The following is a 17,512-nucleotide window of genomic DNA, read 5'->3' as shown; positions in this document are numbered from 1 at the left end:
GTAATGCTGCCAAAGTTGGCTCTTTGGAAATTTTGACGTATACTTAAATTGCTTAGGTAGGGACTATTTGTACAACGTAGGAATATGCTCCAAATTATCTGTGAGGTGCGATTTTGTTGGAAAAATGGATATGAAGAATATTGATTTACTCAAAGGTCTCATTAATTAGTAAAGCATGCTGATTGGCTGATTTTTAGTCAGGTGATTGAGTTATTGAAAGCACACTGTCATTTAGAAAGTAAAAGCTAGACCTTCGAGCGTTCAAGAAAAACATTTACTGAGTGGTTCCAACCCGAATGTCCAAACAATCAAATGGAGTATTATTGAATGTTGACTGAGCAGTTATTTTAATTGCATCTTGCATGGGTAAATGATGCCCACTGTGTTATTACTATATTGGATGGTGGTAATGTAGAAATAAGGAACTGCAGACGCTGGTTAATACACAAAAAAGGAAATAAAGTGTTGGAGTAACTCGGCAGGAGACATTCTTTTCTTCCCCCCCTCCCTACAATCAGTCTGAAGAAGGGTCTTGATCCATAATGCCACCTATTCATGTTCTCCAGGGGTGCTGCCTGACCTGCTGAGTTGCTCCAGCACTTTATAGTCTTTTGGATCGTGGTAGCCTGCAGAGTGGGTTTCTTGAAATACTTTTAAAATGCTGTTAAACTTTTAGTTGGCTGAAAAGTCCCTATTTTGTCTCTCTCTTAAGGCAATGGAGAAAAGACATTTGCAAAGAAAAATCATGACAAGTATCTCGCAGCATTAAAAGGTTCTGGATTAGTTTCATCTGAGGAACGGTCTGTGACATCTGTGCTGGATCAAATGGCAGGGGCAAGTAATGTGACTATTTTGGGTAAGTAACATGTTTGAAAGTTTCATAATGTATTGTACCACAAGGTTATCCTGTTTGATAGGAATTTGTCAAAGGAAAGAGCATCCTTTATTTTCTGGAATCTTAAGTTTATGTTTGTTAAAGTGTACTATCAGCTTAATGTAAGATGTAATATTACAGATTAACTGTACAATCTACAATTGCTTCTAAAAATGACTTAGTTATGTATAAACCTGTTTGATTTAATTGTGTTGTCTCAAGTGATCAAGAATAGGTCATTTGTAGGAGTTAAAATCTTGTTTGTAAATGTTGTTATCTTTGTCTTGGACATAGTGTCCATATTATTTTTTGATATTGAGGAAAGGAAATTATAGAGTCATGGAGCTTATACACCCCGGTAATGGGAATTTGGCCGAACCCATCCATGCCCAACAAGTTGTTTACCTGAGGTAGTCCCATTTTCTTGCATTTGGCCCATATCCCTCTAAAAACCTTGCCTATCCATGTACGTCTAAATGTCTTTTCAATGTTGCCATTGTATTTGCCTCTACATCTTCCTTTGGCAGCTCTTTCCATATACCCATTATTCCCTAAGTGGCAATGTTGCCCCTCAGGTCCCTTTCAAATGTTTCCCCTTTCACCTTACATCTATGTCCTCCAGTGTTAACCTTCTCTAACTTGGGAAAATACTGTGCGTATTAACTTTTAGTTACAATTCAACTGTCACTAGAGAGCGGTCCTGACCTTCCGTCTACCTCATCGGAGACCTTTGAACTATCTTTAATTGGAATTAACTGGACTTTATCTTGCACTAAACATTATCTCCTTTATTCTCTATCTGTACACTGTGGATGGCTTGATTGTAATCATGTATAGTCTTCGCTGACTGGATAGCACACAGTAAAAAGCTTTTCACTGTACTTCGATACACGTGATGATAGTTTATTTATTGTCTTTTGTTGTGTGCTTTTGTTGTGTGCTGACCAGTCAATGGAAAGACAATTCATGATTACAATCGAGCCATTCACAGTGTACAGATACATGATAAAGGGAATAGCATGAATAATGTTTAGTGCAAGATAAAGCAAGTAAAGTCCAATCAAAGATAGTCTGAGAATATCCATTGAGGTAGATAGTAGTTCAGAACTGCTCTCTAGTTGTGGCAGGATATTTCAGTTGCCTGATAACAGCGGGGAAGAAACTGAATCTGGAGGTGTGCGTTTTCACACTTCTGTACCTTTTGCCCGATGGGAGGAGGGAGTGGCCAGGGTGTGACTCGTCCTTGATTATGCTGCTGGCCTTGTCAAGACGACGTGAGGTATAAAACAAACGGAGGTTGGTTTGTGTGACTGTCTGTTCTACGTCCACAATTCGTTGCAATTTCTTGCGGTCTTGGATGGAGCTGTTCCTAAACCATGCTGTGAATCATCCCGATAAAAAAACTTTCTACGGTGCATCTGTAGAAGTTGGTGAGAGCTGTTGGGGACATATCGAATTTCCTAAGCCTTCTCAGGAAGTAGAGGCATTGGTGTGCTTTCTTGGCTGTTGCTTCAATATGGGTGGTCCAGGAGAAGTTGTTGCCGATATTTATTCCTAAGAATTTGAAGTTTTCAACCATCTCTATTTTGGCGCTGTCAATGCAAATTGGTGTATGTGCAAAGATACTAGAGGAGCAAGATGGACCACTCCGTCGAAATCGGGTATACTGAAGTATAGTCCGGCATTTTAGTAGGCAAAACCAGCTGTTCGTTGTGCCTCTCGAAGTGTAATCAGTGTTGTGGGGGAACAGTATGTGTGATGATACCATTAAAATGCAGAAAATATCTCATCTCTCAACTCACATTTTATTGTTATTTTTATTTTTAAATGTTTTCCCACTGCTAATTTCTCTGATTTTATTATTTCTTACTGTTTCTGCCCATTTCCCTCCCATCCATCCTCCCCAGCCCCCTCTTTTGTGCAGTTTCCCTTGTATTGCTCAAACATACACACTGCACAAATTTAACTTATTATACACACACAGACACACATATATGTTTGTGTGTGAGAGGCAAGATAGAGATAAATCGATCTCAAAGTTCCTTTTCATGGATCAGAAGCAACTTTGATTTCTATATATATATATATATATATTTTCAGTCATGCACATGGTTCTCCCTATCATGATCACTGTTCCCTCACATACATTTCATTAGGGCCTACCCATACACATTCGCAATCAGTAACATCAAACTTATTTCCAGAAATCCTGATATTGTGAATAAAATAACTATGAACACGTCAAGATATTTTTTCATTCTTTTCATTCTATATTAGTGTAAGAAAATGTAATGCATACACTGATACAGAAGTGCTAGCTTTAGACATGAATAATGTACACTGCTACCATAGTTTAATTTTGAATTTAACATTCAGTTTTGAATTTAACATTGAGGGGGTCGGTGCAATATAGTGCAAACCCTCACTTTTGTGAAAAATGAGTTACATGCATTAACATGATCCTTACCCACTACCCTACAACCTGTAAAAATGTCTTATTTAAATTCAACCGATAAGTTGGTCAAATAACATAGGCACCTTTTTCTTTGTGTGATTTATGGATTTTTCAAATGTGAATATTTCACAACAACACATTTGTGGGTGAGCAGTATATTGCACCAACCCCCTTCAATTTTAAATCATTCAGAAATGAACTTCATAAACAAGGATAACACTTTTTATTTCTGTCATTCATGGTAAGATTTACATCATTTTGTGTGCGAGATATAAAGGGTTGCACTGTTTTGCATATCAGCTAACCAATGAAAAGATCAGTTTCTGATTTATACCAGCTCTTCACCTTCCCCCCCTTGTCTGAAGAAGAGTCCCAACTTGAAACATCACCCATCCTTTTTCTCCGAACCAGAGCCCCAGGTGGTCCCAGGTGCATGGCCGGTGGTAGGCCGCAGCGGGAACGGAGACACGACACAGAAACAAAGGTCGCGTCTCCGTTCGGGAGAGAGAATTTTTTACAGTTCCCGTTCCCTCCCACCCCCTCCCCCAAACATAACATACAAACACTACGCCATATTAAAACTACAATTCATACAAAAACAACAAACAACACAAAAGACAGACGGACTGCAGGCAAGCCGCAGCTGAGGTGAGGTGGAGGTGAAATTAAAATTAACAGAGAAAGCAAAGAACAGTTCATTAAATATGATCAATTGGCCTGATACAGAGTGGATCTCTAGTGCAAATATTCAATCAGTAACAACCAAAGTTTAAAGATCTCGAATCAGCAATTCTTCAAGAAATAGTTATAAATGTCAACTATCAACTTATCCAAGAAGTTGAACAAAAATAATTGTTTGCAAACATTTTATATACGAAGAAATCGCAGAGAGTTATGAACACTGCCCAGTCTATCACACAGAATCTGCCTACTAACATGGCGCTGAAATTTACCCATGACCTACTACGGTTTTTAGAGTCGAATGGTCTATCTTGCTCCTCTATTACCTTTGGGTATGTGTACCGCTTCACTTCCTGAAGTCTATCTCTATCTCCTTTGTATTGCTGACATTGCGAGAAAGGTTGTTGACTCGATACCAGGACACGAGGTTCTCAATCTCCTTCCTGTACTCCGTCTCATTATTTGATATCTGGTCAACATTGGTGGTGTCGTCTGCGAATTTGTACATTTGAATTAGATTTGTACATAGCTGCAAAGTCGTGGGTGTACAAGGAGTAAAGAAGGGGGCTGAGAACACATCCTTGCAGTACACCAGTGTTCAGGATTATAGAGAGGATGATTTGTCCCCTATCCTCGCTGATTGGGGTCTGCCAGTCAGGAAGTCGAGGTCCAGTTGCAGAGATGAGTGCTGACTCCAAGTCCCGTGACTTTGGTGATGAGCGGGGATAATAATAATAATAATAACCTAAAATATCCATGTCCTCCAGAGAAGCTGCCTGGTCTGCTGTGTTACTCAATCACTTTGTGTTCTATGCATTTTTCCAGCATCTGCGCCTGTTTGAGTCCACGTCTTCTCCCCCACTGCTGGCCGACTTCGGACCAGAGACCTTTTTCACACCCCATCCCAGGAAATGCTGTCACGTGCTCGTACTTTTAACTCTACTTCAGTCTGTTTTTCTGTTATTGTTCTTTAATATTCTTTTGAGCTACATTCTTGCACCATTCTGTTTTTGTACTTGTTTTAAGTTTCCTTACTGTCTGTATAGTGCTTACTCCGAGATTCATGCAAACAAGGAATTTCATTATACCATACTGGATATGACAGTAAACTAACCTGAATCTGATCTGAGAACCATATCCAAGATTGTAGTACTGTTTCTTTGGCACCCCGTGAAACTATCAGCCTAGTTTTATGGGTTTGAAACTCCCGAACAGGCCTTGAATCCATGGCTTTCTGAGTCAAAAGCAGTATTGCTAATGACTGAGTCATTGGTCAATATATTAAAGTGTGTTTGTTTGCACTAGCCTAAAGTTTAAAAAAATGAAGCTACTCGCTGAAGCATACTATGCACACACACACACTTCAGGATTCAGGATATTGTGGCGGATCAGGCCACTCCTTGGGTCAGCCCCCTCGTTACGTGACGGACAGGCGTAAGGGGTTAAAAGCCAGCCCGTGGGGAGGCGTGGCTCATCCCTAGGTGGACTACGCTGTGAGCAGGAGCTCACAGCCTAATAAAGAACCTTACCTAAAACTGCCTGGCGTCTTGCCTTTTCTCTGGCCTCCGCCAGGCCACTACAATATCTTCGCCACCCACAGTCCAACAATAGAGCAATAAAATAAGCAAATTACACAACCCCAACCAACACAAAACACAAAACAAAAAGAAACATCCATCACAGTGAGTCTCCTCCAGTCCCCTCCTCACTGTGATTGAAGGCCAGAATGTCAAAGTTAATGAACAAAGGTGATACTTGATAATAAACTGTTTGAATATCAAATTTCTGCTCTGTTTAAGGCATAAGCACAGGGTTTTAGAATAACTATGGCTGACTTCTGTTGGTTCTCTTCTATTTAATAGTATAATTTTAATAGACTTGACATTGAATTTAGCAATTTCAAGTACCATTCATTCCCCATGCTCCTTTCCTTCTGATCCACTGGTTCTTTCTTCCCCTATCAAGTGCAGTCTGCCCATTATCCCTCCCGTATCTGGTTCCACTTCTCACCTTCCTTACTTATTATGTTACAACCCCTGCAAACTCTTTATCACGTTCCAGCCTCTGTCTTTACCTCAACCCTCCGACCTGGCTCCATCTTCATTTCCCTCTCTTTATCTCTCTCTATCTGTCACCCAGTTGTTGCCTCCAAACTCCACCTCTGCCCCTCTCCACTTGGCTGGATTTTTTCCCTTTTCACTTATAGTCCTGATGCAGGAGCTCCCTTTGCCTTCATGGATGCTGCTCAACTTGCTGATTTCCTCGAGCAGTTTTTATTTGCTGTACACTACCGCATCTGCTGACTCTGTCTCTCCACAAACACTTTTCTTGATTTGTAAAAGCACGCCACCTTCAAGAGTGCTGAAATATGCTAAAGATTTCCTCATCTTGTTTCATCAAACAATAAAGCCAATTTTCCACTATATTTTTCTCCTTAAAGGTGCAACAACGGGAACCGGGCAGATGGACTCTTCTGACGAGGTGAGTTTAAATTTATTAAAAAAAATAGGGGGGGCATTGGTCACTTTCCATTTCAAATTCACCCCCATGTTCAAATTCAGGCTCGGCAACCTCGACTTTTCCTTGAAATCATTTTAAGAGTCCTCCGTGAAATTATTTTGAAATGTTTCAGTACATTAGATTAAATGACACTAAACAAGCAATCTGCCTCAAGATAATTGCGATTAAGGAAATTCACAATTTTAACAAAACTTTCTATTGAGTGATTGTTGATGTGACAAATTTTCATCCATTTTTTTGTTTCTGTGTGACTCTGATAGACTTCCTCTGTTTCCTGATGTGGAAGCCTGTTCAGTCAAATTTAATTTGTGTTAATGAAAAAAATGAAATTATTATTGTTAACTTCAAAACCATTGGACAATTAAGTGATACTGAAATAAAATACAACTGATGATGAAAATGCAGGAGATACTCGTTAAGTTAGGCAGCATCTGTGGAAAGAGGATGTCAGATAATTGACCTTTTCATAGATAAAAGGTTAAACTTAACTCTGGTAATCATGGGATGGTGATCTTTTCTAGTGTGGTCTTTTAGAACATTTTAGATATTGATACGCATCATTTTGACCATCTATTAGACAAATAGACAATAGACAATAGGTGCAGGAGTAGGCCATTCGGCCCTTCGAGCCAGCACCGCCATTCAATGTGATCATGACTGATCATTCTCAATCAGTACCCCGTTCCTGCTTTCTCCCCATACCCCCTGACTCCGCTATCCTTAAGAGCTCTATCTAGCTCTCGAATGTATGCAGAGAATTGGCCTCCACTGCCCTCTGAGGCAGAGAATTCCACAGATTCACAACTCTCTGACTAAAAAAGTTTTTCCTCATCTCTGTTCAAAATGGCCTACCCCTTATTCTTAAACTGTGGCCCCTGGTTCTGGACTCCCCCAACATTGGGAACATGTTTCCTGCCTCTAACATGTCCAACCCCTTAATAATCTTATACGTTTCGATAAGACCCCCTCTCATCCTTCTAAATTCCAGTGTATACAAACCTAGTCGCTCCAGTCTTTCAACATAGGACAGTCCCGCCATTCCGGGAATTAACCTAGTAAACCTACGCTGCACGCCCTCAATAGCAAGAATATCCTTCCTCAAATTTGGAGACCAAAACTGCACACAGTACTCCAGGTGTGGTCTCACTAGGGCCCTGTACAACTGCAGAAGGACCTCTTTGCTCCTATACTCAACTCCTCTTGTTATGAATGCCAACATTCCATTGGCTTTCTTCACTGCCTGCTGTACCTGCATGCTTCCTTTCAGTGACTGATGCACTAAGACACCCAGATCACGTTGTACGTCCCCTTTTCCTAACTTGACACCATTCAAATAATAATCTGCCTTCCTATTCTTACCACCAAAGTGGATAACCTCACACTTATCCACATTAAAATGTTACTCGAGTTGAAGCCTAAAGATGTATATTTCTAGAGTGTGGTATATTTGTGTTTGCTGATGGATTGTTCGTCTTATTATAGAAAAACATTTTCATAACGCTTTAATCCTACTGCCCAAAGTATAGAAAAGTGCTTGTTGTATGTTAATGTATAATATATGGTGGCAAAACGAATTAGCATTTGAAAATTACAATGTGAAAATGAAAAATATTGCAGAAGAAGCCTAGTATTTTTACTTGTCTTGAAGTACTTTATAACTGTTGATTTTGAGTGTACTGAAAGGCAGCTTAACAGACAATATGTGCAAAGAAAGATCCCACCAGTAGCAAATGAATAAATGTTTATTTTTTAATTGTATATGGGATGTTGATGTCACTGTGAAGGCCAACATATATTGCATGTTCTGAACCACCTTTGAGAATCATTGTAATCCTTCTTGTGAAGATACTCTCACAATGACGTACAGGTATGTAGGTTAATTGACTGGGTAAATGTAAAATTGTAAAATGTAAAAATTGTCCCTAGTGGGTGTAGGATAGTGTTAATGTACGGGGATCGCTGGGCGGCGCGGACTTGGTGGGCCGAAAAGGCCTGTTTCCGCGCTGTATATATATGATGATATATGATAATGCTGTGAGTAAGGGTTAACAGACCCAGCATGAATGATGGAACAGTACGTATACATTTCCAAGTCATTATGTTCTAAGACTTGGAAGGGGGGGGGGATATTTGCAAGTGTACAGATCGGTTGGGGGAAGGATGTTTTCTTAAGTGCACTATGTAAATAATGTCATTGGATCTTAATATCTATTTGATTGGACAGGCTCTTTGCTTGCCATTTCGTATAAAATGCGACCTTTCCAAAAAAATTAAGTCTCACCTGAGAATATGTGATACAATTTATAACAGCTGGAAACATAGTCCTTCAATTTGGAGATGCAATGAACTGAAAGAAGTCAATCATTTGTAATTTTGTGATTAAAAAATATACAGGATTGGAGAAAACAACCAAAATCCCATATGTACGGCTTGTAAGAACTGAATGTGACTTGATTTCTACCAACCAACGGACCTAATTATAAATGATTGGAACTGTGAAATACAATCTCAAACACTAAAGGAAAAACATTTTAATTTTATTAAGCCATAATTTTTTTCATTGCATCGAAGGTTTGGAAGATACATTATTGTTATTTTTTTATCTTTCACAAGGAAACCTATAACCACAGCAAAACACAAAGCGTAGGAGGAATTCAGCAGATCAGACTGTGTCTGTGGAGGAAATGGGCAGGTGACATTTCTAGCTAGGCCCCTTCTTCAAGGTTGCCTGTCCTTCCCTTCACAGATGTTGCCTGAGCTGCACACACTTTGTGTTCTGCTCAAAATTCCAGCATCCACACTTCCTTGTGTAACCAATAACTACTGTGGTTAGGAAATATGATTCAACTAAAGATCATGAGTTAACTTTTTATGAACAGACAGCACTTCATTTTTTTCAGGAGGAGCAGGTTGGCAGTCAAGGAGTTGGCAAACGGAAGAGGGTCAAACTCTGTAATAGCACCAAAGGTACCTTTGAAACAACTTATTGCTGATGCTAAAAGTGGAGATTCTGTGAAATTCATTGCAAGGACTCGCCCTTTGTCGGTCATGCTTCGTACATTGAAAAATACATTGCTTGCTGGGTTATATTTTCATATAGTATAATTAACTTTAATTGCCTCTCAAAAATGGCATCTTTATGTTTCAGCCTTAAAGATGTGAAAAGCATAATTAGGTTGTCAAACCATTGATATTTACATACATAAATACATACATAATAAGGTATGAAGGTTACAGCAGGAGGAAGGGATTACTCAGCGGGTCAGGCAGCATCTCTGGAGAGAAGGAATGGGTGATGTTTCAGGTCAAGGCCCTTCTTCTTGCTGCCTGACCCGCTGAGTTACTCCAGCATTTTGTGATACCTTCGATTTGTACCAGCATCCGCAGTTATTTTCCTACGCAGGAGGAAGGTAAATCAGAATTGAGGTTTTAACCACATGAGTCAGGATCTATGAAATGTCAGAGCAGGCTTGAAGGCCCGAGTGGCTTACTCATATTCCGTACTTGTTCATTCATGCACAGCAATTTATCAGTGCTTCTCAAAACAAATACATTGCACAACTGGTTATGGTGTATTTGCCTTCAGATTGGGGAAGCCAAAAGCACATTAACGATATAAACCGCTTGCATGTGCATCCCAAGACTTTTTCACAAGCTATCCTTCTCAATGGGATATCAGTGGTAGTGTGCACTGTTCCAATACATCAAAATAAAAACTTCAAGAACAATAGGTCATCTTTCTCTTAAATATTCACCATTTCAAATATTGATCTCCAACTTTAGCAATGTTTGAAGAGGTTTTAGCCAAAGCTGCAGAAAGCCTGGAGAAAAGCAGTAGGTGCAGAAACTACTTAGTGGCTCAAGTGATATCTATCGGAAAGATCAGACTATCATTTTGGGTGCCAACCTTTCTTACTTCACCCATTGTTTTGTCATGTTCGATCTGTCGAGATCAGATATATCCACAAATGTGACGTATTTACAGCGGTTTATTTTTAACTTGATTAATGTCCTTTGGTCTTTTCATTTTCTCACAATTCTGTAGACCTTTTACTTTATTAGGTCTGTGCCCAATTATTGCTTCTGCCCATTAGTTTTGGTTGAGATGAATAACGCTGGAAAAGAAACCAACCTGCTTATACTTTTTTCAAATTTAATGGTATGATTTTTTTCTAATAGACAAAATATTTGTGAATATCACAGGCATGCATATAGTGAAATTCTGTGACAGTTTTGATGACCTTTAAGTCTCGAGGGGGCCGATTAGCTGTCAAGGCATTTTCTGTGGGGAGTTCTTGCAGAAAATGACCAAAGGGTGCCCCACCAGATGTTTCCTTGCAACGTCTTACCTTGTGGATAAGACAGTGTACGGTCAATACCTGAGAGATACAATTAGAACTAATCTCTGATCTTTAAGTAGCAATGATCGTAAAACCAATTTAAAATGGAATTTGACACGTGAATTTGAAGTTATTAGGCACCATTCAGCTAAATTAACAAATCCATATTTTGCGTTTAATTTCAGATCCATCCATCATGGATATATTGAAGCATAAATGCTTTCTAGAAGAAATATTATTTTGGACTGTCAAATATGAATTTCCACAGAAAATGGTAACCTTTCTACTAAACATGTTGCCTGATCAGGACTATAAGGTATGTAGATTCTAAACCAAATAACTTTTTTTAATTGTCAAGATTCTTTTTAATATATAGAAACATTCATGACATATTTCTGAAGATGTTGTTGGTAATACAAAGGAAACTAAATTCTGTCCAAAGATTCTAATCTTGTGTACTGCATTCAGTGCTCATGATGTGGTCTTTGCATGGGAAAAGTAAATGCAAATTGAGTGACTGCTTTTCAGAGCAAAATTGTTCATTCTGTGGAGCAACCCTGTGCTTCCACTTGTCACTTTAATCTCCATCCCTTTCTCACTCTGACTGAAACCAGGATGGTTAAATGAGGTCCATTGTAAGTTTGAGAAATAACTGCTCATCTTCCAAAGATAGACACAAAGTGCTAGAATAACTCAGCGGGTCAGGCATCATCTCTGGGAAAAAAAGAATGGGTGACGCTTCGGGTCAGGACCCTTCTTCAGACTGAAGAAAGGTCCCGACTCGAAACCACCCATGCTTTTTCTACAGAGATGATGCCTGACCTGCTGTGTTATTCCAGCAGTTTGTATCTATCTTTGGTATGAACCAGCATCTGCAGTTGTTTGTTTGTCTTCCATTTGTGTACATTGCAGCCTTTTAGACTTGATACTTCAGCAATTTCAGGTAAATTGCATCTGAAAAGATCACTTTTGTCATTAGGTTATTCAAATGTAATGTTTCATGAGTTTTTCTCTTGAAAGACACTACCTGCTTTTTTGGGCATTTCCATCGAGAGGGTGGATTCTTATAAGTACCTGGGTGTCTACCTCAACAATAAACTGCACTGGACTGAAAACACTGATGCGCTATACAGAAAGGGCCAGAGCAGACTTTATCTGCTAAGGAGACTCGGGTCCTTTGGAGTGCAGGGGGCACTCCTAAGGACCTTCTACAACACGGTGGTTGCATCGGCCATTTTCTGTGGAGTGGTCTGCCGGAGCAGCAGCATCTCAGCGGCGGAAGGGAAGAGACTCGATAAGCTGGTCAGGAAGGCCAGCTCTGTCCTGGGTTGCCCCCTCGACTCAGTGCAGGTGGTGGGAGAGAGGAGGATGATGGCAAAGCTAACATTGCTGCTGGACAACGACTCCCACCCCATGCAGGACACTGTCACTGCTCTGAGTAGCTCCTTCAGTGACAGACTCCTTCACCCCGTGCGTGAAGGAGAGATATAGGAGGTCCTTCCTTCCCGCTGCTGTGAGACTGCACAACCAGCACTGCTCCCAGCAGACGAGTCAACAATAACAGCTAAGAACACACAGAAAACTGATGACAATTTATGTATCTTTTATTTATAATGAATGATCTCTTGCTCTCTTGCTATCCACTTTGCTGCTGTAACACTGTAAATTTCCCCGGTGTGGGACGAATAAAGGAATATATTATTATTATCCTTTTGGTTTCAATTTTCTGCAACAGCTCTGATTTGCATATCACAGCTTATGAAGTTGCTTTGTTTTTGCTTTCTCTATCTAAATTGCATGATTAATCATCAGTCAGACTCTTGTAAGCAGTGTATCATCAAGGCTACATGAGATTGCAAAGTGATGAAAATGCACAGGAAATTAGGCAGAGTACACGGACAACATTTTGGCTTATACATCCACTCCCCACCTTCCCTGCAACTTAAAACAGACTTGTTTTCTTGTTTTTCCAGTTCTAATAAAGGATTTTCAACCTGAAATGTTAATTCTGATTTGCTTCCTGATTTCCTGAGCATTTCCATCATTTACTGCTTTTGTTTCAGAGTTCCAGAATCTGCAACTTTCTGATATCTTTTTTAAAGGCTAGAAATGTTTTCTTTCTTTGTAATATCTTTCAAAGATTCATCCACTGTTCAGTTGCATGATTGTGAGCAAGATTACATTAATGGTTCCAAAAAAGTAGGATCTGTTTATATTGTCAGGCTTGTCTTATACTCGGGCACCTAACTGGTTACACCCAAGAGTTAACATTCAGATTAAAGAATAGTGGCAGAATTGGCTGCATTATAAAATAAATCCTCCAAATTTAAAGTCTGATGTCTTGCTTCCACCTAGCTAAAAGTTAGTTGCTATATGCCACCTCCTATTAGATTTCTGTCAATAATTACTGTCAATATTGATATTACATTTTTATTTGTTTAAGCTGCTTTCTATTTGGCATATTTACTAGTTTAACAATTAACATTTTAACCATATGCCTAAATGTAACTGCATACACGTCTTGTTATTTTGATCTCCCAATTAGAAAATTAATACTTAAGTCTGCTTGAATAGTAACTGTTTTTGTATTAATGTAGAAACTTGCTACTTTTGTAAAATCATGGAAGGAATAGATATTTAATTCTTTCCCACAGCCTCCTCACCAAATATTGCTTTTGGAAATAGATGAAGAATAGGCTTTAGCAGTCATTTGTGATGATGTAGAATCAGATATCAATTGTTTTTAAATTGCTTTCACTCCCTTGATGCCCATATCGCTATCTGAATTTAGATTATATTGTAGAAGTAAGCTTTGAATTGTTTGTCCTCATTCCCGATTCATGGAATAAAATACAAGTAATTTGTAATTACTTGTAAATAAAATCCTGAGAATAGAATGGGGATGAGTGACTGGAAAGTAAATGCTTTCTGCTCCTCCCGAGTGGTTCAAACACTAGAAAATTGTCATCCTTTATAAAAAAATACACTTTTTGGAGATTTAAAACTTTGAGGTCTCTACTCAGTTTGTAAAATCTTACCCTTTTGGTAGTTGAAAACTTTATGGTATAAAATGTGGTAACATAATTGATTAGGAAGAAGAGTAAATGGTCTAAGATGTGCTTAAGCAGCTTTTGAATTAACTGCAGCATTGTATTTGCCTATCCTTTTGAATATAAAAATATGATCTAACTTTTTAAGATTAGTGGTTACTGAAATTAAATTAAATTAGTGGTTGCTGAATAAGCCCATTTACCCGTTTTCCATTATGTACTTTCTGACTTGTGAAATGACTTTTGAAATTTCCATGGCTCGACATGAATTATGCATTATTGTTGGATTTAAATAAAACTGCGTGGTAAATTATAATGCAAAACTCAAAACTCTTTTATCTGCGCTCTAGACAATAAGTAATAGCAAATAATTGAGGGCCTTCAACTGTATTGGATAAGGTGGTATATATTAGATAATTTAGTAAAGGCCAGTCATTGAACTTGCGGCTAGGCTTTATCGAAGGTGGCAAATACAAATATACGAAAGTTTCAAGATGGAATGAAAAACTAGTCCCTTAAATATCCCCCTCGTGCATGCAATCTGGTATATGATGGTTCATCACTTTTCCTGGGTCCATCGACTCCCTCCATCTTGCAACCAAGTTTTTGGAAAAGTGAAGAATGGGACCATGTGGGAAGATATATTCTGGAGATTTACTCTTTAAACCCCATAGGTGTTCAAAGTTAGTATACAAGATCATACGATCTAAAAATATTCTCCCTGCTTCAGTTAGTTACCATACTAATTGTAACTTTTTTTTTGCAGATAGCTTTCACTAAAACATTTGTTCAGCATTATGCCTTCATTATGAAAACTCTGATCAAGAGTCATGAGTCAGACACTATGTCCAATAGGATTGTTCACATTAGTGTGCAGTTGTTTAGCAATGAAGAGTTGGCACGTCAAGTGACTGAAGAATGTCAACTGCTAGAAATAATGGTCACTGTTTTACTTTACATGATGGAAAGTTGCCTTGTCAAAAGTGAGCTACAAGGTGAGCTGAATTCAATTTTATGACTGTCTAATGTTTTTGAAGATTGTATTTCTCAGACTTGAAAGTATGCATTGCAATAGGGAAATAAAAATGACATTGGAAAAGGCTGCCTTGCCTTCAGTTTAAATTTAAGCGTGGACATAGCTTTAAATATTAAATATCTCACAAATCCAAGAACATTCAATATGTTTTTGCAGTATTGACTTTCAGTATGACTTTCATTTTTTTATCGCTTTGTTTTCATTATTTTAGTTAAAAGAAAATATTGTAGAAATAAGAAAATATGGCACTCAAAACTCTTTGATTTTGTATTATTCTGTTTTCACTATTTCAGATGAAGAGAACAATTTTCATGTTGTTGTAAACTGTGGTGAACCACTCCTAAAGAATAACACCTATTGGCCTTTAGTTAGTGATTTTATAAATATCCTTTCACACCAAAGTGTAGCAAAACGTTTCTTGGAAGATCAGGGCCTTCTTCAGATGTGGATGAATTTTGTTTCATTCTTTCAAGGTGAGTTTATTTCAAAAGATTGGAAAGTCATTGTTATAAGTCTGATGTATTAAATGATTGTCTACCTACCAAGACATTACATCGTTACCTCTAAATAATTAGTGGAATCATTTTGTTCAAATGCTTTTCCAATGAGTTTAACAGCTGTGGGACTTTCATTGATCTCAAGCTTCATGATCAACTGTAAATACTCTAAACGATGCACACAGTTTTCTTTCTCCATTCTAGATCTTGCCAAATTTGAATTTGGTTTATTATATTTTCAATTTGTTAATTGATTAGCTTGTTTTTTTAAATACTAATGCTCAGGAGGTTTTGAGTTTTAAAATGTGCTGATTATCATATTTTTGACAAGTATTGTGCCAGCAAATAAAACTCAATAAAATAAACTAACGAACTATTCACTGTTTTGTAGTTAAATATTTTTCATCTAGTAGTCGTGCATAGATCCCATGTATTGTAAAATACGCTGTAACAAATTTTATTCCGATTATTTCCTGGAGGTGCAAATCTCTTTGGCAGTGTTTGAAGTATTTCATGTAGTGTTTTGTTACTTCAAAAATCTGCAACTTAAATGCAGGCAGACTTGGTTCTAGTTGCCATTACTTGGTGTAAAACATTTATCTATTCTTGGGGGAATAGATAAATTGGGGGAAATCTTCAATTCAACTTGGTGGGCTGCTAATTAATTGAAATTCAGAATTTTCTATGTACAGTGAGTTGACTAAATCAAATGTGGGAACAGTAAAAACTGATGTTTTCTTCACAAGGAGATAACATAATGTGTACACTTAGTACATTTAACAAAAACAAAATTTGCATAAATTGTAAGAGCAGGAATAAATTAATGCACAGATCTTGTTGAGTTTTATTTTGCAACACTGGAAGTTACTTTTCATTCATTCCTATGTTCATGGTTTAAATTGACATAAAATGTCCAATTTCAAGGAAGCAAATGTGCCCTTTGTTACTGATATTAGCATCAAGCATAGACATAAGTAACAGACATAAAATCAAGTTTCTGTTGATGATCTAAGTGTAATTTTTTAAATTCTATAGCATACATCGATAGAATTAATAAAAAATGGAAAGTATAGTGAATGTTTTGGTATTTTAATGAGATTGATAATTGATGTCAAATTTGAAGTTTTATGCTGAGGCAAAGATTAAACTTAAACTATTTAATCTTTAAATGATCAGAAAGGAATATTTCACTGTTCATGCACAGACCTTTTGGAAAATTCTATGGTACAGGATTTTGCCTCCTCTCAAGTGAAATCTGAAACCCTCTTCCACTGAAGCAATAATTCAGTACACAAGATCTGAAATCTTTAATTTGTCCATGGCAGTAACATGACTGTAATTTGAGATCCTCCTGGTGAGAGTAAAGTTCATAAAATTTCTCGTTCACTTCTGTTTATAGGGATGAATTTAAACAAACGAGAATTAAATGAGCATGTTGAATTTGAATCACAGACGTACTATGCCGCATTTGCAGCAGAATTAGAAGCCTGTGCTCAACCTATGTGGGGACTTTTAACACATTGTAAAATTAAGGTGAGATGTTCTGTGTGTTGTAAACGGGTTTGAAATAAGATGTGCAACAGTATAAAATATAAAAAATATATTTGGAGATACAATTCTGTGCTTTAGTAAATGAAAACAAATTTGGTGACCTGCTAGCTAATACCAATGGATTTGTGACTACTGATTTGTAATCCTTTCCCTGTGTGTGACAACTTATGATTGTACTTATTATAATTGGTCTAATGGATAACGAGTTGCATGAGGTTGAGCTGAACTATCAGTAAAAACTGAAAGAAATATAAAGCAGTGAAGATGGATGAAAATGAACATTTAAGGGCTGGCTACTTTCTCAGATGAGAAGGTGAGAATGACACAGCGATGCAGTGGGTAAGGTGCTATCTAATAGCTCCAGTATTCTTGGTTTAATCATGATCTCTCTTGTCATGTGGAGCTTGAACGTTCTCCCTGTGACTACTTGGGGTTTCCCAGGTGTTCACATTTCTTCCCACATCTCAAAAATGTACAGGTTGGTAGGTCATTTAGTTAGTGAATGGGT

At 37.9% G+C, this 17,512-nt stretch overlaps 1 protein-coding gene across 1 annotated transcript in view; it reads left to right on the top strand.

Annotated features, from left to right (window-relative positions):
- ubr3 (ubiquitin protein ligase E3 component n-recognin 3) overlaps positions 1 to 17,512 on the top strand; it is a 170,469-nt gene that overhangs the window by 14,990 nt on the left and 137,967 nt on the right. Inside the window, exons 4-10 of the mRNA XM_078404621.1 lie at positions 713 to 856; positions 6,451 to 6,491; positions 9,431 to 9,497; positions 11,056 to 11,186; positions 14,687 to 14,915; positions 15,250 to 15,429; positions 16,853 to 16,986. Coding sequence (XP_078260747.1) covers positions 713 to 856; positions 6,451 to 6,491; positions 9,431 to 9,497; positions 11,056 to 11,186; positions 14,687 to 14,915; positions 15,250 to 15,429; positions 16,853 to 16,986 — 926 coding nt within the window. The remainder of the gene's footprint in view (positions 1 to 712; positions 857 to 6,450; positions 6,492 to 9,430; positions 9,498 to 11,055; positions 11,187 to 14,686; positions 14,916 to 15,249; positions 15,430 to 16,852; positions 16,987 to 17,512) is intronic.

The sequence above is a fragment of the Rhinoraja longicauda genome, chromosome 8 (assembly GCF_053455715.1).
Source record: "Rhinoraja longicauda isolate Sanriku21f chromosome 8, sRhiLon1.1, whole genome shotgun sequence".
Lineage (NCBI taxonomy): Eukaryota > Metazoa > Chordata > Chondrichthyes > Rajiformes > Arhynchobatidae > Rhinoraja > Rhinoraja longicauda.
This window is presented reverse-complemented; position numbering and strand designations above follow the sequence as displayed.